General features: G+C 42.2%; 1 protein-coding gene across 1 annotated transcript in view; it reads right to left on the bottom strand.

Annotated features, from left to right (window-relative positions):
- LOC311147509 (uncharacterized protein) overlaps positions 1-20,219 on the bottom strand; it is a 47,895-nt gene extending 27,676 nt beyond the window's left edge. Inside the window, exons 1-2 of the mRNA XM_084184261.1 lie at positions 19,892-20,219; positions 18,619-18,731 (exon numbers count right to left, since the gene is read on the bottom strand). Of these exons, the coding sequence (XP_084040387.1) occupies positions 18,619-18,667 (49 nt within the window). The 5' untranslated portion in view covers positions 18,668-18,731; positions 19,892-20,219. The remainder of the gene's footprint in view (positions 1-18,618; positions 18,732-19,891) is intronic.
- Between the last annotated feature and the right edge of the window lie 3,131 nt (positions 20,220-23,350).

Genomic DNA, 23,350 nt, shown 5'->3' with positions numbered 1-23,350 from the left:
CAGGCTGGGAAGACTGAATCTGCAATAGGTAAGCAGCTTGGTTTGAAGAAATCAACTGTGGGAGCAATTATTAGGAAATGGAAGACATACAAGACCACTGATAATCTCCCTCGATCTGGGGCTCCACGCAAGATCTCACCCCGTGGGGTCAAAATGATCACAAGAACGGTGAGCAAAAATCCCAGAACCACACGGGGGGACCTAGTGAATGACCTGCAGAGAGCTGGGACCAAAGTAACAAAGCCTACCATCAGTAACACACTACGCCGCCAGGGACTCAAATCCTGCAGTGCCAGACGTGTCCACCTGCTTAAGCTAGTACATGTCCAGGCCCGTCTGAAGTTTGCTAGAGTGCATTTGGATGATCCAGAAGAGGATTGGGAGAATGTCATATGGTCAGATGAAACCAAAATAGAACTTTTTGGTAAAAACTCAACTCGTCGTGTTTGGAGGACAAAGAATGCTGAGTTGCATCCAAAGAACACCATACCTACTGTGAAGCATGGGGTGGAAACATCATGCTTTGGGGCTGTTTTTCTGCAAAGGGACCAGGACGACTGATCCGTGTAAAGGAAAGAATGAATGGGGCCATGTATCGTGAGATGTTGAGTGAAAACCTCCTTCCATCAGCAAGGGCATTGAAGATGAAACGTGGCTGGGTCTTTCAGCATGACAATGATCCCAAACACACCGCCCGGGCAACAAAGGAGTGGCTTCGTAAGAAGCATTTCAAGGTCCTGGAGTGGCCTACCCAGTCTCCAGATCTCAACCCCATAGAAAATATTTGGAGGGAGTTGAAAGTCTGTGTTGCCCAGCGACAGCCCCAAAACATCACTGCTCTAGAGGAGATCTGCATGGAGGAATGTGCCAAAATACCAGCAACAGTGTGTGAAAACCTTGTGAAGACTTACAGAAAACGTTTGACCTGTGTCATTGCCAACAAAGAGTATATAACAAAGTATTGAGAAACTTTTGTTATTGACCAAATACTTATTTTCCACCATAATTTGCAAATAAATTCATAAAAAATCCTACAATGTGATTTTCTGGATTTCTTTTTCTCATTTTGTCTGTCATAGTTGACGTGTACCTATGATGAAAATTACAGGCCTCTCTCATCTTTTTAAGTGGGAGAACTTGCACAATTGGTGGCTGACTAAATACTTTTTTTCCCCACTGTATGTATGTATGTATGTATGTATGTATGCATGCATGCATGTATGTACAGTGCATTTGGAAAGTATTCAGACCCTTTCCCTTTTTCCACATTTTGTTAAGTTACAGCCTTAATCTAAAATGGATTAGATAAACATCCTCATCACCAATCTACACACAATATACCATAATGACAAAGCAAAGGTTTCTTTTTTTAGACATTTTTGCAAATTTATAAAAAATAGAAATCTGAAATACATTATTTACTTAAGTATTCAGACCCCTTGATATGAGACTTGAAATTGAGCCCAGGTGCTTCCTGTTTCCATTGATCATCCTTGAGATGTTTCTACAACTTGATTGGAGTCCACCTGTGGTAAATTCAATTGATTGGACATGATTTGGAAAGGCACACACACCTGTCTATATAAGGTCCCACAGTTGACAGTGCATGTCAGAGCAACAACCAAGCCATGAGGTCAAAAGGAATTGTCCATAGAGCTCCGAGATAATATTGTGTTGAGGCACAGATCTGTGGAAGGGTACCAAAAAATGTCTGCAGCATTGAAGAACACAGTGGCCTCCATCATTCTTAAATGGAAGAAGTTTGGAACCACCAAGACTCTTCCTAGAGCTGGCCGCCCGGCCAAACTGAGCAATCGGGGGAGAAGTGCCTTGGTCAGGGAGGTGATCAAGAACCCGATGGTCATTCTGACAGAGCTCCAGAGTACCTCTGTGGAGATGGGAGAACCTTCTAGAAGGACAACCATCTCTGCAGCACTCCACCAATCAGGCCTTTATGGTAGAGTGGCCAGATGGAAGCCACTCCTCAGTAAAAGGCACATGACAGGCCGCTTGGAGTTTGCCAAAAGGCACCTAAAGGACTTAGACTAGATTCTCTGGTCTGATGAAACCAAAATTGAACTATTTTACCTGAATGCCAAGCATCACATCTGGAAGAAACCTGGCACTATCCCTACGGTGAAGCATGGTGGTGGCAGCATCATGCTCCAGAGCGCTCAGGACCTCAGACTGGGGCAAAGGTTCACCTTCCAATAGGACAACAACCCTAAGCACACAGCCAAGACAACGCAGGAGTGGTTTTGGGACAAGTCTCTGAATGTCCTTGAGTGGCCCAGCCAGAGCCCAGACTTGAACCCGATCTAACATCTCTGGAGAGACCTGAAAATAGCTGTGCAGTGACACTCCCAATCCAACCTGACAGACCATAAGAGGATCTGCAGAGAAGAATGGGAGAAAATCCCCAACTACAGGTGTGCCAAGCTTGTAGCATCATACCCAAGAAGACTCGAGGCTGTAAATGCTGCCAAAGGTGCTTCAACAAAGTACTGAGTAAAGGGTCTGAATACTTATATAAATGTGATATTTCAGTTTTAGATTTTTTATAAATTTGCAAACATTTCTAAAAACCTGTTTTTGCTTTGTCTTTATGGGGTATTGTGTATAGATTGACAATTTAATCAATTTTAGAATAAGGCTGTAACGTAACAAAATGTGGAAAATGTCTGAATACATTCCGAATGCACTGTATACAGTTGAAGTTGGAAGTTTACATACACCTTTGCCAAATACATTTAAACTCAGTTTCACAATTCCTGACATTTAATCCTAGTAAAAATTCCCTGTCTTAGGTCAGTTAGGATCACCACTTTATTTTAAGAATGTGAAATGTCAGAATAATAATAGAGAGAATGATTTCTTTCAGCTTTTATTTATTTCATCACATTCCTAGTGGGTCAGAAGTTTACATAAACTCAATTAGTATTTGGTAGCATTGCCTTTAAATTGTTAACTTGGGTCAAAGGTTTCGGGTCACCTTCCACAAGCTTCCCACAATAAGTTGGGTGAATTTTGGCCCATTCCTCCTGACAGAGCTGGTGTAACTGAGTCAGGTTTGTAGGCCTCCTTGCTCGCACATGCTTTTTCAGTTCTGCCCACATATTTTCTACAGGATTAAGGTCAGGGCTTTGTGATGGCCATTCCAATACCTTGACTTTGTTGTCCTTAAGCCATTTTGCCACAACTTTGGAAGTATGCTTGGGGTCATTGTCCATTTGGAAGACCCATTTGCTACCAAGCTTTAACTTCCTGACTGATGTCTTGAGATGTTGCTTCAATATATCCACATAATCCCCCCATTTTCCTCCAAAATAACGATGGTCATTATGGCCAAACAGTTATATTTTTGTTTCATCAGACCAGAGGACATTTCTCCAAAAAGTAAGATATTTTTATTTAACCAGGTAAGCCAGTTGAGAACAAGTTGGCGACCTGGCCAAGATAAAGCAAAGCAGTGCGATAAAAACAACAACAACACAGAGTTACATATGGAATAAACAAAACATACAGTCAATAACACAATAGAAAATCTATATACAGTGTGTGCAAATGTAGTAAGTTATGGAGGTAAGGCAATAAATAGGCCATAGTGCAAAATAATTACAATTTAGTATTAACACTGGAGTGATGTGCAGAAGATGATGTGCAAATAGAGATACTGGGGTGCAAATGAGCAAAATAAATAACTATATGGGGATGAGGTAGTTGGGTGGGCTAATTACAGATGGGCTGTGTACAGGTGCATTGATCGGTAAGCTGCTCTGACAACTGATGCTTAAAATTAGTAAGGGAGATAAGGGTCTCCAGCTTCAGAGATCTTTGCAGTTCGTTCCAGTCATTTGCAGCAGAGAACTGGAAGGATTGGCGGCCAAAGGAGGTGTTGGCTTCGGGGATGACCAGTGAGATATAGCTGCTGGAATGCATACTATGGGTGGGTGTTGCTAAGGTGACCAATGATCTAAGATAAGGCAGGGATTTGCCTAGAAGTGATTTATAGATGACCTGGAGCCAGTGGGTTTGGCAACGAATATGTAGTGAGGGCCAGCCAACGAGAGCGTACAGGTCACAATGGTCGGTAGTATATGGGGCTTTGGTGACAAAACGGATGGCACTGTGATATACTACATCCAATTTGCTGAGTAGAGTGTTGGAAGCTACTTTGTAAATGACATCGCCGAAGTCAAGGATCGGTAGGATAGTCAGTTTTACGAGGGCATGTTTAGCAGCATGAGTGAAGGAGGCATTGTTGCAAAATAGGAAGCCGATTCTAGATTTAACTTTGGATTGGAGATGCTGAATGTGAGTCTGGAAGGAGAGTTTACGGTCTAACCAGACACCTAGCTATTTGTAGTTGTCCACATATTCTAAGTCAGACCCACCAAGAGTAGTGATTCTAGTCAGGCGGGCGGGTGCAAGCAGCATTCGATTGAAGAGCATGCATTTAGTTTTACTAGCGTTTAAGATCAGTTGGAGGCTACGGAAGGAGTGTTGTATGGCATTGAAGCTCATTTGGAGGTTTGTTAACAGTGTCCAGTGAAGGGCCAGATGTATACAAAATGGTGTCGTCTGCGTAGAGGTGGATCTGAGAGTCACCAGCAGCAAGAGCGACATCATTGATATACACAGAGAATAGAGTCGGCCCGAGAATTGAACCCTGTGGCACCCCCCATAGAGACTGCCAGAGGTCCAGACAACAGGCCCTCCGATTTCACACATTGAACTCTATCTGAGAAGTAGTTGGTGAACCAGGCGAGGCAGTCATTTGAGAAACCAAGGCTATTTAGTCTGCCAATAAGAATGCGGTGATTGACAGTGTCAAAAGCCTTGGCCAGGTCGATGAAGACGGCTGCACAGTACTGTCTTTTATCGATCGCGGTTATTATATCGTTTAGGACCTTGAGCGTGGCTGAGGTGCACCCATGAACAGCTCGGAAACCAGATTGCATAGCGGAGAAGGTACGGTGGGATTCGAAATGGTCGGTGATCTGTTTGTGAACTTGGCTTTCAAATACTTTCGAAAGGCAGGGCAGGATGGATATAGGTCTGTAACAGTTTGGATCTAGAGTGTCACCCCCTTTGAAGAGGGGGATGACCGCGGCAGCTTTCCAATCTCGGGGGATCTCGGGAGGGGCATGGGCAAGTTGCAGCGGAGGGTGCAGAGCTGGTGGCCGGGGTAGGGGTAGCCAGGTGGAAAGCATGGCCAGCCGTAGTAAAATGCTTATTGAAATTCTCGATTATCGTAGATTTATCGGTGGTAACAGTTTTTCCTAGCCTCAGTGCTGTGGGTAGCTGGGAGGAGGTGCTCTTATTCTCAATGGACTTTACAGTGTCCCAAAACTTTTTGGAGTTAGTGCTACAGGATGCAAATTTCTGTTTGAAAAAGCTAGCCTTTGCTTTCCTAACTGCTTGTGTATATTGGTTCCTGACTTCCCTGAAAAGTTGCATATCGCGGGGGCTGTTCGATGCTAATGCAGTACGCCACAGGATGTTTTTGTGCTGGTCAAGGGCAGTCAAGTCTGGGGTGAAGCAGGGGCTATATCTGTTCTTAGTTCTGAATTTTTTTTAATGGGGCATGCTTATTTAAGATGGAGAGGAAAGCACTTTTGAAGAACATCCAGGCATCCTCTACTGACAGAATGAGGTCAATATCCATCCAGGATACCCGGGCCAGGTCAATTAGAAAGGCCTGCTCGCTGAAGTGTTTTAGGGAGCGTTTGACAGTGATGAGGGGTGGTCGTTTGACCATGGACCCAATTACGGACGCAGCAATGAGGCAGTGATTGCTGAGATCCTGGTTGAAGACAGCGGAGGTGTATTTAGAGGGTAAATTAGTCAGGATTATATCTATGAGGGTGCCCATGTTTACGGATTTAGGGTTGTACCTGGTAGGTTCCTTGATCATTTGTGTGAGATTGAGGGCATCTAGTTTAGATTGTAGGATGGCCGGGGTGTTAAGCATATCCCAGTTTAGGGCACCAAGCAGTAAGAACTCTGAGGATAGATGGGTGATAAGCAATTCACATATGGTGTCGAGGGCACAACTGGGGGCTGAGGGGGGTCTGTAAGCAAGCGGCAACAGTGAGAGACTTATTTCTGGAAAGGTTTATTTTTAGAAGTAGAAGCTCAAACTGTTTGGGCACAGACCTGGATAGTATGATAGAGCTCTGCAGGCTCTTTCTACTGTAGATTGCAACTACGCCCCTTTGGCAGTTCTATCTAGACGGAAAATGTTGTAGTTCGGGATGGACATTTCTGCATTTTTGATGGCCTTCCTAAGCCAAGATTCAGACACTGCTAGAACATCAGGGTTGGCAGAGTGTGCTAACGTAGTGAGTAACTCAAACTTGGGGAGGAGGCTTCTGATGTTAACATGCAAGAAACCAAGGCTTTTACGGTTGCAGAAGTCAACAAATGATAGCGCCTGGGGGGTAGGAGTGATACTGGGGGCTACAGGGCCTGGGTTAACCTCTACATCACCAGAAGAACAGAGGAGGAATAGAATAAGGATACGGCTAAAGGCTTTAAGAACTGGTCTTCTAGTGCGTTGGGTACAGAGAATAAAAGGGGCAGATTTCCGGGCGTTGTAGAATAGGTTCAGAGCATTATGTACAGACAAGGATATGGAAGGATATGAGTACAGTGGAGGTACACCTAAGCATTGGGTAACTATGAAAGAGATAGCATCACTGGAGGTACCGATTGAGCCGGTCTCCGCGTGTATGGGGGATGGGACAAAGGAGCTCTCTGAGGCTGGTTGAGCGGGACTGGGGGTTCTACAGTGAAATTGTATAATAAGAACTAACCCAAACAGCAATAGGCTAGGCATATTGACATGGGAGAGAGGCATAACGCAATCACAGGTGTTAGTCGAGAGGGCTAAGACAACTGGTAATGGCAACAAAAGTTTGGGCTGAGGCTAAACAGGATGGGGTACAGTGTAAAGGAACAGTCCAGCAGGCATTAGCTGTGTAGCTGAGTGATCATAAGGTCCAGTGAACAGCAATAAGTAAGTCCATGTGCAGGTGCAAACCGTAGTCTGGCTTTTTTACGGCGGTTTTGGATCAGTGGCTTCTTCCTTGCTGAGCGGCCTTTCAGGTTGTTGATATAGGACTCGTTTTACTGTGGATATAGATACTTTTGTACCCGTTTCCTCCAGCATCTTCACAAGGTTCTTTGCTGTTGTTCTGGGATTGATTTGCAAAGTACATTCATCTCTAGGAGACAGAATGCTTCTCCTTCCTGAGCGGTATGACGGCTGCGTGGTCCCATGGTGTTTATACTTGCGTACTATTGTTTGTACAGATAAACATGGTACCTTCAGGCGTTTGGAAATTGCTCCCAAGGATGAACCAGAGGTCTACATTTATTCTTCTGAGGTCTTGGCTGATTTCTTTTGATTTTCCCATGATGTCAAGCAAAGTGGTGATGAGTTTGAAGGTAGGCCTTGAAATACAATCACAGGTACACCTCCAATTGACTCATATGATGTCAATTAGCCTAGCAGAAGCTTCTAAAGCCATGACATCATTTTCTGGAATTTTCCAAGCAATTTAAAGGCACAGTCAACTTAGTGTATGTAAACTTCTGACCCACTGGAATTGTGATACAGTCAATTATAAGTGAAATAATCTGTCTGTAAACAATTGTTGGAAAAATTACTTGTGTCATGCACAAAGTAGATGTCCTAACCGACTTGCCAAAACTATAGTTTGTTCAAAATAAATTTGTGGAGTGGTTGAAAAACGAGTTTTAATGACTCCAACCTAAGTGTATGTAAACTTCCGACTTCAACTGTATATAGTACCAGTCAAAAGTTTGGACACACCTACTCATTCAAGCGTTTTTCTTTATTTTTACTATTTTCTACATTGTAGAATAATAGTGATGACATCAAAACTGAAATAACACATATGGAATCATGTAGTAACCAAAAAAGTGTCAAAAATAATATTTTATATTTGAGATTCTTCAAAGTAGCCACCCTTTGCCTTGATGATAGCTTTGCACACACTTGGCATTCTCTCAACCAGCTTCATGAGGTAGTCACCTGGAATGCATTTAAATTAACAGGTGTGCCTTGTTAAAAGTGAATTTGTGGAATTTCTTTCCTTCTTAATGTGTTTGAGCCAATCAGTTGTGTTGTGACAAGGTAGGGGTGGTATACAGAAGATAGCCCTATTTGGTCCATATTATGGCAAGAACAGCTCAAATAAGCAAAGAGAAACGACAGTCCCATCATTACTTTAAAACATGAAGGTCGGTCAATAAGGAACATTTCAAGAACTTTCAAGTTTCTTCAAGTGCAGTCGCAAAACACATCAAGCGCTATGATGAAACTGGCTCTCATGAGGACCGCCACAGGAAAGGAAGACCCAGAGTTGCCTCTGCTGCAGAAGATAAGTTCATTAGAGTTAACTGCACCTCAGATTGCAGCCCAAATACAGTGAGGGAAAAAAGTATTTGATCCCCTGCTGATTTTGTACGTTTGCCCACTGACAAAGAAATTATCAGTCTATAATTTTAATGGTAGGTTTATTTGAACAGTGAGAGACAGAATAACAACAAAATAATCCAAAATAATGACCCCCTCTCAATCAGAAAGATTTCTGGCTCCCAGGTGTCTTTTATACAGGTAAAGAGCTGAGATTAGGAGCACACTCTTAAAGGGAGTGCTCCTAATCTCATCTTGTTACCTGTATAAAAGACCTGTCCACAGAAGCAATCAATCAATCAGATTCCAAACTCTCCACCATGGCCAAGACCAAAGAGCTCCTCCAAGGATGTCAGGGACAAGATTGTAGACCTACACAAGGCTGGAATGGGCTACAAGACCATCGCCAAGCAGCTTGGTGAGAAGGTGACAACAATTGGTGCGATTATTCGCAAATGGAAGACACACAAAATACCTGTCAATCTCCCTCTGCCTGGGGCTCCATGCAAGATCTCACCTCGTGGAGTTGCAATGATCATGAGAACGGTGAGGAATCAGCCCAGAACTACACGGGAGGATCTTGTCAATGATCTCAAGGCAGCTGGGATCATAGTCACCAAGAAAACAATTGGTAACACACTACGCCGTGAAGGACTGAAATCCTGCAGCGCCCGCAAGGTCACCCTGCTCAAGAAAGCACATATACAGGCCCGTCTGAAGTTTGCCAATGAACATCTGAATGATTCAGAGGAGAACTGGGTGACAGTGTTGTGGTCAGATGAGACCAAAATTGAGCTCTTTGGCATCAACTCAACTCGCCGTGTTTGGAGGAGAAGGAATGCTGCCTATGACCCCAAGAACACCATCCCCACCGTCAAACATGGAGGTGGAAACATTATGCTTTGGGGGTGTTTTTCTGCTAAGGGGACAGGACAACTTCACCGCATCAAAGGGACGATGGACGGGGCCATGTACAGTAAAATCTTGGGTGAGAACCTCCTTCCCTCAGCCAGGGCATTGAAAATGGGTCGTGGATGGGTATTCCAGTATGACAATGACCCAAAAAGGAGTGGCTCAAGAAGAAGCACATTAAGGTCCTTGAGTGGCCTAGCCAGTCTCCAGACCTTAATCCCATAGAAAATATGTGGAGGGAGCTGAAGGTTCGAGTTGCCAAACGTCAGCCTCGAAACCTTAATGACTTGGAGAAGATCTTGGAACAAAATCCCTCCTGAGATGTGTGCAAACCTGGTGGCCAACTACAAGAAACGTCTGACCTCTGTGATTGCCAACAAGGGTTTTGCCACCAAGTACTAAGTCATGTTTTGCAGAATAGTCAAATACTTATTTCCCTCATTAAAATGCAAATCAATTCATAACATTTTTGACATGCGTTTTTCTGGATTTGTTGTTGTTGTTATTCTGTCTCTCATTGTTCAAATAAACGTATCATTAAAATTATAGACTGATCATGTCTGTCAGTGGGCAAACGTAGAAAATCAGCAGGGGATCAAATACTTTTTTCCCCTCACTGTAAATGCTTCACAGAGTTCAAGTAACAGACACATCTCAACATCAACTGTTCAGAGGAGACTGTGTGAATCAGGCCTTCATGGTCAAATTGCTGCAAAGAAACCACTACTAAAGGTCACTAATAAGAAGAAGAGACTTGCTTGGGCCAGGAAACACAAGCAATGGACATTAGACCAATGGAATTCTGTCCTTTGGTCTGATGAGTCCAAATTTTAGATTTTTGGTTCCAACCACCATGTCTTTGTGAGACGCAGAGCAGGTGAACGGATGATCTCTGCATGTGTGGTTCCCACCGTGAAGCATGGAGGAGGAGGTGTGATGGTGCTTTGCTGGTGACACTGTGATTTATTTAGAAGTCAAGGAACACTGAACCAGCATGGCTACAACAGCATTCTGCAGCGATACGCCATTCCTTCTGGTTTGCGCTTAGTGGGACTATCATTTGTTTTTCAACAGGACAATGACCCAAAACATACCTCCAGGCTGTGTAAGGGCTATTTGACCAAGAAGAGTGATGGAGTGCTGCATCAGATGACCTGGCCTCCACAATCACCCGACTTCAACCCAATTGAGATGGTTTGGGATGAGTTGGACCGCAGAGTTAAGGAAAAGCAGCCAACAAGTGCTCAGCATTTGTGGGAACTCCTTCGAGACAGTTGGAAAAGCATTCCTCATGAAGCTGGTTGAGAGAATGCAAAGAGTGTGAAAAGCTGTCATCAAGGGTGGCTACTTTGAAGAATCTAAAATATATTTTGATTTGTTTAACACTTTGGTTACTACATGATTCCATGTGTGTTATTTCATAGTTGATGTCTTCACTATTATTATACAATATAGAAAATAGTAAAAATAAAGAAAAACCCATGAATTAGTAGGTGTGTCCAAACTTTTTGACTGGTAATGTATACACAGACACACACATATATATTTATCACAGAATAACCTACACTACTGATGTCATGATTCTTTCCTGTATTTTCTAAGCAGATTTGCTCAAGATTTAGTGAAACTCCCAAGTAAACAGGAAGTGATATCACTAGGAGGATGGTTTGTGGCAGCGGTCATCTCTTGCAGGGAAAGCCCCTGAGCCAGGAGTTCTCAATTCCAATTTAAACACATAATCCCATTGCTTAACCCATAAACCAGACTGGGCCATGTCTGTGTAAACAACATTCTCAGCATGGATTGGCAGAGCAGAGCCTATGTTAACAGTGAATGACCACTCTCTTCGTCGCTCTCACTGTCTCTCTATCCTTCTCTTCCTTCCCCACTCACTCCATCTCGCTGTTCTAAATTGTTACAGTAGACTTAAGCCTCCGTGTGTTCCTCTGATGAGACAAAATAGCTCCAGGGAACGGTTGCCCTTTAGTACCTACACTACACCCTGTTCTAACAATGCCATGTTACATCTTGGGTTCACACAAGCAGCCTGAGTTCACAGAGCCAGTCAAATTGAGGATGTCTCCCCTTTGTCTTGTTCTGTAAACAGGGAACGGTGGGTGCCCACGGCCCTGGGCCTGTCATACAGGGGTTCAAACCATGCTCCACAAAACAGTGACACCCGGTTGGTGTTTCTTTTTAGTCAATTTGGTAATTTAGGTCAACAACATGCAAACATGTTCAACAACACTGCAAGTCAAAAGGTAACCACTCTTCCTGACCAATAAGCCCAGATACTTTAAGTTCCACCATCACTGTGGATGAATGCCAGTCAGAGTCTAACCAGCATTCAGGGTTTAACCCAGCATTAAACCTCATCCAGACAGACACGCCATTCAATTACAGTTACACCTGCCGTGTGGCTAAAGAGATTATGCAACAACCTGGATCAGCCAGCTGCACTTACAGTTGAAGTTGGAAGTTTACATACACCTTAGCCAAATACATTTAAACTCAGTTTTTCACAATTCCTGACATTTAATCCCTAGTAAAAATGCCCTGTCTTAGGTCATTTAGGATCACCACTTTATTTTAAGAATGTGAAATGTCAGAATAATAGTAGAGAGAATGATTTCTTTCAGCTTTTATTTCTTTCATCACATTCCCAGTGGGTCAGAAGTTTACATACACTCAATTAGTATTTGGTAGCATTGCCTTTAAATTGGTTTAGCTTGGGTCAAAGGTTTCGGGTAGCCTTCCACAAGCTTCCCACAATAAGTTGGGTGAATTTTGGCCCATTCCTCCTGACAGAGCTGGTGTAACTGAGTCAGGTTTGTAGGCCTCCTTGCTCGCACATGCTTTTTCAGTTCTGCCCACACATTTTCTATAGGATTGAGGTCAGGGCTTTGTGATGGCCACTCCAATACCTTAACTTTGTTGTCCTTAAGCCATTTTGCCACAACTTTGGAAGTATGCTTGGGGTCATTGTCCATTTGGAAGACCCATTTGCGACCAAGCTTTAACTTCCTGACTGATGTCTTGAGATATTGCTTCAATATATCCACATAATTTTCCTTCCTCATGATGCCATCTATTTTGTGAAGTGCACCAGTCCCTCCTGCAGCAAAGCACCCCCACAGCATGATGCTGCCACCCCTGTGCTTCATGGTTGGGATGGTGTTCTTCGGCTTGCAAGTGCCCCCCTTTTTCCTCCAAACATAACGATGGTCGTTATGGCCAAACAGTTCTATTTTTGTTTCATCAGACCAGAGGACATTTCTCCCAAAAGTACGATCTTTGTCCCCATGTGCAGTTGCAAACCGTAGTCTGGCTTTTTAATGGCGGTTTTGGAGCAGTGGCTTCTTCCTTGCTGAGCGGCCTTTCAGGTTATGTTGATATAGGACTCGTTTTACTGTGGATATAGATACTTTTGTACCTGTTTCCTCCAGCATCTTCACAAGGTCCTTTGCTGTTGTTCTGGGATTGATTTGCACTATTCGCACCAAAGTACGTTAATCTCTAGGAGACAGAACCAGTCTCCTTCCAGAGCGGTATGACGGTTGCGTGGTCCCATGGTGTTTATACTTGCGTACTATTGTTTGTACAGATGAACGTGGTACCTTCAGGCGTTTGGAAATTGCTCCCAAGGATGAACCAGAATTGTGGAGATCTACAATTCTTTTTCTGAGGTCTTGGCTGATTTCTTTTGATTTTCCCATCATGTCAAAGAGGCACTGAGTTTGAAGGTAGGCCTTGAAATACATCCACAGGTACACCTCCAATTGATTCAAATGATGTCAATTAGCCTATCAGAAGCTTCTAAAGCCATGACATCATTTTCTGGAATTTTCCAAGCTGTTTAAAGGCACAGTCAACTTAGTCTATGTAAACTTCTGACCCACTGGAATTGTGATACAGTGAATTATAAGTGAAATAATCTGTCTGTAAACAATTGTTGGAAAAATTACTTGTGTCATGAACAAAGTAGATGTCCTAACCGACTTGCCAAAACTATAGTTTGTTAACAAGAAATGTGTGGAGTGGTTGAAAAACGAGTTTCAATGACTCCAACCTAAGTGCATGTAAACTTCCAACTTCAACTCTATGTGTCCAGTCTACACAGAATGTAGGATTAGGTGACTGTAGGGCTTTGATCCAGAACAGCTCAAGAGTTTAAGTCTTTCTCCAGGCCTCAACTCACTCACAGAAATTAAATGGACGGGACAAACTCCAGGAAAAATTCAAGTAGGCCTACATTCTTCTTGTAATAAAAAATAATCATGTTAAACAAAGACTGCTCAACTCACTCAGGCCCTAGAGCAGTGGAAGTGACTGAGGCTGTGTAGGTGTGTCCGCCTTGTGGGTTAACTTGTTTTCTGGAACTCAGTCAGCCCTTTAAAAACTAAGCTCAAGTTATACATCCAGGGGTGTGGACGAGAGGGACAGAGAGACAGGTTTTACATGACAGGGCGACTTACAGGAGCAATTACAGGAGCAATTAGGGTTAAGTGCCTTGCTCAAGGGCACATCGACAGATTTTTCACCTAGTCGGCTCGGGGATTAGAACCAGCGACCTTTCAGTTACTGGCACAACGCTCTTAACCACTAAGCTACCTGCCGCCTCAACGAATATATAGTATCAGTTCTCTATGTCTGACAAGTAGTATGGAGCTGCGGCTCGGAGTATTGTTTCTTCATCTTATGTAACGTATTCCCAGTGAATTTGGTCAGTTTTTTTCCGCAGTTCTGAGAAATGAGTCATTAAAGTTCGTAGGTGTATATTCCATCCTACATCCTGATATTATCAGGTTCTGACCAGTAGATGGTGCTGTTCCAGATTTTTTAAAGTTATTTTTAAGAATCCCCCCTCAATGTTAAAAGGATAGTTCACCCAAATTACAAAATGACATATTGGTTTCCTTAACATGTAAGCAGTCTATGGTCAATGTATGACAGCAAACCATGCATTGGTTTTGTTTACCTGGCCATGGTTTCAAATGCAAACTTTTTATCATTTGTGGCACAAATCCAATGCAAGTCAATGGTACCTACATTAGCATTTCACGCTTCATATCCAAATCTTCCTGAAGTGTCTAAAAATTGATTGTGTAACTCAATGATGTTACTTATAGATTATTTCAATATGAAGCGAGGAAATGTTAATATAGGTACCATTGACTTGCATTGGATTTGTGCCACAAATGCTAAAAAAAAGTTTGCATTTGAAACCATGGCCAGGTAAACAAAACCAATGCATGGGTTGCTGTCATACCTTGTCCATAAACTGCTAACAGCGGTGTTTCCCAAACTAAGGGGTCACCTGATTTGAAAATGGGGTCGCGAGAGAAACAACAACAAAAATAATCGTGCTTGGTTCATAGAACTGGGGTTACATCAGTAGCCGCCGGTAGCAGCTAAATATGGTTGTAATAAACAGAGCGGTTTCTGTTTTCTTCCTACAAATGTGGCTCCTTCTTTTGAAAGGTTTAAGCTATAAATTATTATGACCCCATCACTGAAAGATATGACTCTCAGGAACACGTATGAGTCTTGTTTCCCTCTACAGTTCCCACAAGCCTCATTAGAACAGATTGGACAAGACCAGGCCCTAATCAGACTGGGGGGAAAAGAACATCATCAATTATGTTATTTTCTTCACAGAAGATCATTCAAAAGTATTGCCTAATGATCTTCTGAACATCCCAATACCTTTGATGCATTTCAGTCACTTCAAACTCCTTCAGATTGAAATACTGTCAGAATGATTTGTAATAGACTGTCATAGCCCCAACTAAAAAAGTAAACATTTACAGTTGATCACAGTTTTTACATGGTGGGGTACCGATTTTTTTTTTTTTATATCAACATGGGGTCGAGGGCCCAAAAAGTTTGGGAACCCCTGGCTTAAAGGGTAAGGAAACCAATATGCCATTTTGTAATTTGGGTGAACCAGAACCTGGTAATATCAGGATGTAAGATGGGATATAAACCTAACAGCTTCAATTACTAATTTATCTGTACAAAAAAACATCACCAAATTCACTAAGAATACATTACATAAGATGAAGAAACAATACTCTGAGCCGCAGCTCCATATTACTCGTCAGACATAGAGAATGTATACAATATACTCGTTGTTAGGGTGGGATTGGCGCGGGTGTGGGGGGTCCGTGGGTGGCGTTTGACAATTTCTTTGGATTGAATCCTTTAAATTAAAATGGCCAATTTGGGTGCAATCAATTAGCTTAAATTCAAAGTTCAAATAATCTTTCAACCAAATAAATGTTGCAGGAATGCTTATCTTATGTGTCTAACTACAGAAATGATTTCAGAACAATCTCAGATGGTGGGTATCATGGCTTGCTGAAATGACATGGAACGACCCAGGGGATCTTACAGGGGCTCTTTACGTGATTTCACAGGGGAGGGGACCTTAAGCTGCTTTACAAAAGGCACTGACTTGTTTGTTTCATAAGAGGAGTAAAAGATCAAGTGGAATTGGTAATGGCGAATGAAGGAAGGAAGGAAGAATTGGTGGGTAGGGGTTACAAGGGTATCAGATTGTCAAGGTGAGGGAGAGATGGAGGGACTCAAGGGGAGGACATCCAGGGTTTCTTGTAGACCCAAAGGTTGAAAGCGATACAGAAATAGGTTAATGAGGGTTCCAGACAGTCGCCTCTCCAGGGGAGCGGGCTGTAAAAGATTAAGGTTGAAGTGCAGAGCCAGAAGCATGCAGCAATGACCTTTGCGACCTGTGGGTAAAAACACTCTCCCCTATCATTAATCTTCCTCCACTGAGGATGTCAATCATGCATTAGGAAAATGAATGGTGCTTAAACAATCTGAGTAGAATGCAAATCTGTCCAACCAACCTCCAGTGAGAGGAAGCGATTGTTAAAACACAGCCATTTTGCTTTTATCTCCCCAGCCACTTGGCCAGTGGATGATGTAAAGTGGTTGGCAGACAAAAGAAGTGGAGGAGGGAGAGTGGGAGAAAGTGACGAGGGGTTCTATTTTAAGCCAAATCCCCATCACCCACGCATCCCCCTGCTTCCCTTCTTCCTTCCCACTAGTCTGTTTTTACTGCTATTCGCTGTTCTGTAAACCTAAATCACCTCCGCTTAGTCCCTCTCTTTCTGTGTTGGACTGTTTTAACAAGAGTTGGGACCATCAGCTCCTGTGTGCTCAGACACTAATAGAGCGGTCACAGAGAGGAAGAGAGAGAGGGGGGTGGGGGGGGCTGTGTGGACTGGGAGAAAGAGTAACTTGGGGGGGGGGGGTGCATTCCTTATGGAGCTATATTCCCCCTGTGAGGCAGGCTATATCAGGAAAGTAGCCAGAGGAGAAAAAAGGAACCGATAAGAGGGGAGTGAAAACAAAGCAAGTTGATTTGGCTGAGATTCTAGGATGGGGAAGGAGAAGTGGGACACTGGGAACACCACACTTCTGGATATTGATGCATAAATACAACACACAGGACGTTAACTTAACCCTTTTGAGTAAACCTGAAGAAAAATATAAAAACGCAACATGCAATTTCAAAGATTTTACTGAGTTACAGTTCATATAACATGCTTACCACAACGTGTGCGAGCGTTGCAAAATAAATGTACACATACATGTTATTAAATAATTTCATCCAAACTGCTCGCGTGCGTCAACGAGCGTCTGCTTAGCCAGGCGCTAAAATATAACTTTTTTTACGCTTGACGCGCTGCAAGACCCGCATCTCCTCATTGTTTTTTTAGGAGTATATACCCACGTGGGTGATTGAAAGATGAACTGAGGTCCACACTCCAGCATTAATTGTCTTAGAGAACACATGATTTTGTATGACTCAAAATGCGTCAAAATTCTACAAAGATCCAGAAAAAAAGGACCTTGTGCATTTAATGTAAAATAACAACCCAATGTTTTTATCCCAGGACAAATTAGCTAGCAACAGCAAGCTAGCTAAATGGCCATGAATGTTTCATGTTTCGACCTGTTCCTAAATGGCGTGGTTACACATGGTACTGCCAAATTCTCTAAAACGACGTTTGCATGCTCCCTCAAAACTACAGACATCTGTGGCATTGTGTTATGTGTGAAAACTGCACATTTTAGAGTGGCCTTTTATTGTCCCCAGCACAAGGTGCACCTGTGTAATGATCATGCTGTTTAATTAGCTTCTTGATATGCCACACCTGTCAGGTGGATGGATTAACTTGGCAAAGGAGAAATGCTCACTAACTGGGATGTTAACAAATTTGTGCACAAACATTTGGAGAAACAAGCTTTTCGTGAGTATGTAAGATTTGTGGTATCGTTTATTTCAGCTCATGAAACATGGGACCAACACTTTACGTTGCGTTTATATTTTTGTTCAGTGTAAAACAATCAGAACATTGACAAATCATTTCAGTAAAAATAAATTGTGAAGGGAAAGTTTAGTGTGCTGCTATTGTTTTAGTGAATAGTTTATAGGGGTCCAAGAGTCTACAGCTTGCTTCGTTAGTCCACTGCTCGCTGCTTAATGAAGCTCTCTTACACACTGTGCTCATTGTCTGTGGAAACAAGAGCGGAAAGGGAAATGATCGACATCTATTGCTGTCCTGCTCATTAGTTAGCATTTATTCAGAAATGCCAAAGACAAAGCTACCCCACCCAAGCCATTAGAACCCATTGGTAGAAATCAGTAACTTTGTGTCAAATTACTGCAACAAGTGACAACAAAAAAGTAGCAAGTTAAAGACGCCAAGTTTCCTTAACAATACACAGACAGACAGACAACCTTTCCACCCCCAGCTGAAATCAGAGAGGGAGAGTATCTGGAATGGCAATCACACTCCAGGCTCTTATCTGCTGTGTACAGGCCACATGCTACAGACCAGTCTTGGCTTTGACAGTGTACAGTCCTGCCTACCATGTTAAGAAATCACACGAGCACCTCTAATCCCAGATAAAACAAAACAAAGCGCTGGTGGAGAGGGACACGGCAACAACACGTAACCCTCTGCTGAAACACATAACAAGGATGCTGGGTAGCTAACTAATGCCAGCCTTCCTTAATGAAATCCCTCAAGGGTGTATGTAATGAGGGTCTGGCTGTTTTTATTTTCCCAGCAATTTAAAGTCACACACTTGGGCACAATCTTTTAAGTCTTGGTGGGGGACTGTCAGGGAATCTGTGGCCTTTCAAATCAAATGAAGTGTTACACCTTTGTTTCCCCACACACACACACACCTGTTGGTCTGGCCAATGAGTCTGATTCTCCACATACCTTCCTGGACCTGTGGCAGGTGGGACTGATCAATCTCCAGCTCTGTCATGGCTGCTGCAGGAGGGAAGTCACAGCCTCATTGCCCTCAGGGCTGGCCACAGTACAGACAGACCCTGGGGAATGAAGGGTACATGAAGACAAGTGAATCCAGTACCATAGAACAGTCATGTTCAACATTGAAATGCAGTAGTTACTCTTTGTTATAGCAGACATTCAATGTCACATGGAGGGCACATTCAGCATTCAACTTTCATAGTCCTTTGTCCAAATTTGCCTTTTGGCTTACAGGTGTGTGTATATGTATGTATGGACATAAGACTACAGTAGGCATACAGTTGAAGCACACACTATAATGACATAATTCCTTTGAACTCTACTAAGTTTTTATGTTAAACATTCTACAACTATTATGAAGCTTATTGACAGATGCTGTGATGGTTGGAAGACAAAGTATCAACTTGAGACAATGTAACGTTAAACACGGTGCTAGAAATGTAACCCATGTAACACTTGCATGGAGGTTACATACAGTTCGAGAAATTCGCACTAACGCAACGATTTTCTACAGCAGTAGGCTACAACACGTACAGAATTCCATTACAAAGGTAATGCACAACATTGCAATTACGTATTTTTTGTATGATAATGGCAATACAGACAATGTGCTCTGTCAAATGAATATAAAGATCAACAATATTTTAATGCGTGTCTGTCAAGCTCATCAATCGCTAAAAACATGCCCAACCAAAACCAACAAAAATTAAATAAACAAATCCTACAGCTGTAACCTACCTGTATCCGCAGCACTGTCCTGAATATAGTTTGTAGCCTTCGTGCACACAAAAGCGCATCCAACAAGTAAACATGAAAGTGAAGTATAAACTTTTGAAGATTTTGTCGCGGTTCTCTATTTTCCAGACACTTTATCTGCAGTTATCCTTTCATGTTCGCCATTGTCTCCGATACATCCGGTAAACCTATTCCAGGCGTCTCTATTTAGATCTGACACAACTACTATCTTTTTAGTTTATCAATGAAACAAAGCTGATAGTTTGATGGCAAGCCAGCACGGACAAACTTAGCCCGATAATGGACTAAATGAGCCTCCTTTAATAGTCCAAGGACCTTACATGTTCTGTAAGCCAAAACAGCCCAATACTCCATCTAAACGAGAATCGATTGATTCTCAATTGCGGTACGGTTCTAAAAACATAAATCCCTCTACTTTCATATCACATAAAAAATTCTTCACAAATGCAAAATGCATACTTACTGTACACTGTTTTAACCGTTTTTTAAACACAGTTGCCGCTGACAGTATTTTTCAGTGACACACGTTTGTGTCGTCCATCTTCTGTTTACACACAGGTGAGATTCAGATAGATAATTAGCACAGGTAGTCTACGGTCTTCCGTCTGTTTTCCGTAAACACGCGCTGTAACATGGTGATATGGCCGTGTGGGAGCACTAACCCTATAAAGTTGTGTATATCAATTTAACCTTATTTATCGCGGAGGTCCTTACGCTTCCAAAAACATACCGCAAGTGATGCGTGTTAATGTTCAGACCAAGCGTCAGCTAGGGCTCTTAACAAAACTCCCCTATACAGAAGACGCCTTCGTCCAATGACTCTTATATGTAATGTAATGGAACTGAGAGTCATGATCAAGGCCTAGGAGAAGCTTAGCTCACGCACTGTCAAGTTGTTTGGCTGGAGCTACTGAACACTGGAAGTGTTATGTGTTTATCCTTTACATAAACGAATAAATAAAGGTTAAATAAAAAATAAAAAATAGTTTGTACCCTGTAGCTTACATCCGACGAATAAAACTTTAAACTTGTCAAACAAAACTTTAAAATTGTATATTTTTAAAACTTTTCCACAAATTAAATTGTAAAATGAACAGTTTAAAATAAGAACGATATTTTAATGCAATGACGTTAAATGGGTATTTGAATTACTAGGCATTTTCTGCCATCTGCTGGTGCCATCTAAAACCAACAAGTTGTGGTCATGGGATGACGGGTGACAACAAACCAGTGGCATGAGCAAAGATGGTGGATAAATGAAGATAGTTCACCAAGGCTGTTTACCATTGAAAAAATGGCCAGTTCCGGTCTACTTTACTGGGTGTGTAGACACCAATGCGATAGCTGGATTTGGTCTACTTAGTTCATTAACTTTAATTGGAAAAAAAACAGCGAGTGGGGTGTCTCAATTCCGCTTCCTTCTATGGCATGAGTTGTGTGTGGAACAGACAAGGTCAAAAGTCAGCTACACCCCAACATTTAGGGTGAACTGTTTAGGAACAAGCAGATAGTTATATGCATCAAATATACATGAATGTGCATTCTTTATAGATGCAACATGTGTAAACGGGATCTATCGGCTAGTAGACTAACATGTGATCATCTCCAGGCTACTCCATTAATCTGTTTAAAAACTAATTTAGGACCTGCCTCCATTTGAATCCTGCTCCTTTATAAATGCTATACCCTATGCAACATTCAGCTATTTCTCTTCTAAATCTCTTTTAAATCAGCTCTGTTGGAGCTAAGTCCTTAAATATTCCACAGGTCAAAATGGGGACCATCGTTTGAGCCCATGGCACTGGCACACAAATCATTTCAATTTCAACTAAATGCTTTATTAAAAGATGCTCTTTAAACCGCCATAAGACTGAAATTAATCAGATGGCACTTGACTAAAACAGTCTATGATTCGTAATGGATTTTCATGATATACAACACCACCAAACAAATTGTTTGGACTTCCAAGTCCAATGATAAAGTAAATGTCACCGGCCGCTTGCGCCACCTTCATTATCATACGAGAGGCCACAGGACTGACGTCAGAGACCTCTATTAAATAAACAATTGCGAATGGTGACGTACGTTTGTTGCAAAATGTTACCTTCTATGAACACACCCAGCCTGTCTCTCCAGCGTCTCAGACAATGGCTACATCTGCCTGTGTCTCGGCCTATTTTGTATGAACGCACACATAAAGGAGGGTTTATTGCAGGACTAGGCAAAAGTGAAAGCCCAAATATAACATCTTGCTAGAACAAGCTTGGCCATTGAACAGTTTGAGCATCAATCAAACTGATTCAATGTCCAATGGCAAATCCTGCTCTGGCTTAAACTGACTTCAAATGTCATCTGTTCCAAGGGGCCTTCTGGGGCTGTAAAAAAATACTTTATAGACAGGTAACTGCCAAAATAACGGAAACACTTTAGTAAATGAGGGAAATGAAAGGGAATGAGGGATACAAAGTGTATTGAAAGCAGGTGCTTCCACACAGGTGTTGTTCCTGAGTTAATTAGGCAATTAACATCCCATCATACGATGACTATGCCCCCATCCACAGCGCACAAGTGTCATTGAATGGTTTGATGAACATGAAAATAATCCTGACCCATTTCAGACCCAACATTGTATTGTAGGATGAATATCAAAATGAATATCAGGGATGATGTTACATGTGTTATGTGTTAAATGTGATTTAATGTAAGAGCAGTATACATTTTTACATCAGCCCCAATGCAACTGACGAATTGTCCAAATAATCCAATGGGAGACAACATAACAGCTCCTTCAAGAGAGTAACACTGACTGATATTCATAAACACCTCCATCCTCATGTAGGGTGTATGACCTATTAGGCTACATTACTAACTTTAAGCATCAGTTGTCAGAGCACCTTACCGATCACTGCACCTGTACACAGCCCATCTGAAATTAGCCCACCCAACTACCTCATCCCTATATTGTTATTTATTTTGCTCTTTTGCACCCCAGAATCTCTATTTGCACATCATCTCTTGCACATCTAGCATTCCAGTGTTAATACTAATTGTAATTATTTTGCACTATAGCCTATTTATTGCCTTACCTCCATAACTTGCTACATTTGCACACACTGTATATATATTTTCTGTTGTATTTTTTGACTTTATGTTTTTTTACCCCATATGTAACTCTGTGTTGTTGTTTTTATCGCACTGCTTTGCTTTATCTTGGCCAGGTCGCAGTTGTAAATGAGAACTTGTTCTCAACTGGCTTACCTGGTTAAATAAAGGTTAAATAAAAATAAAAATAAAAATAAAATATAATGCCCAACTAACTGCCTTAAATGCATTTTTTAAATCAGCAAAATCACATTGAACTGTGACCAGTGAGTCATGTGTTTGGATGGGTAGCTGAGGTGAGGGAGCTAAATGATATTCCATAAAGCCTGTAAGTCATGCATTGAGTTGGTTCATTTGATGAAAGTGAAGTCACGTAGCAAGTTAATTAATTCATAAAATAAACAGTCATTTCTCTGCCCTAGTCTCTCCACCTGATCCCCCTCCAGATGAGCAGGGCATTCTAAACACCTGGGCAAATCCAATTTACCGATTCAGTTAAACTAGTCAATCAATCTGCCGGGATCGTAAAACACATCTTTGCCCCCGACGCATAGACCCACGGCACTTGTCCTTTTTATAGTTCCCTATTACTCATCTGAGTGACTGGATGTTGATTTATGACACACAGAGAGAGGGTTTGTGACATCAGATGGACCTATGGTAGTGTCACCCTATTGTGGTGACAGTAAAGATGGGGTGGGGACGTGGGGTGGAGTGGAGGCAGTGCATGGGTGTATATAACCCATTGGGGGAGAGAGCAGAGAGAAGATAACCCTCTCCAGACCTCAGGAGAACCCATCACCCACCCAGAAGACCCAGA

The sequence above is a fragment of the Coregonus lavaretus genome, assembly GCF_964263955.1.
Source record: "Coregonus lavaretus genome assembly, chromosome: 20".
Taxonomy (NCBI): domain Eukaryota; kingdom Metazoa; phylum Chordata; class Actinopteri; order Salmoniformes; family Salmonidae; genus Coregonus; species Coregonus lavaretus.
Note: the sequence above shows the minus strand (reverse complement) of the source record. Positions and strands in the feature narration are given on the sequence as shown.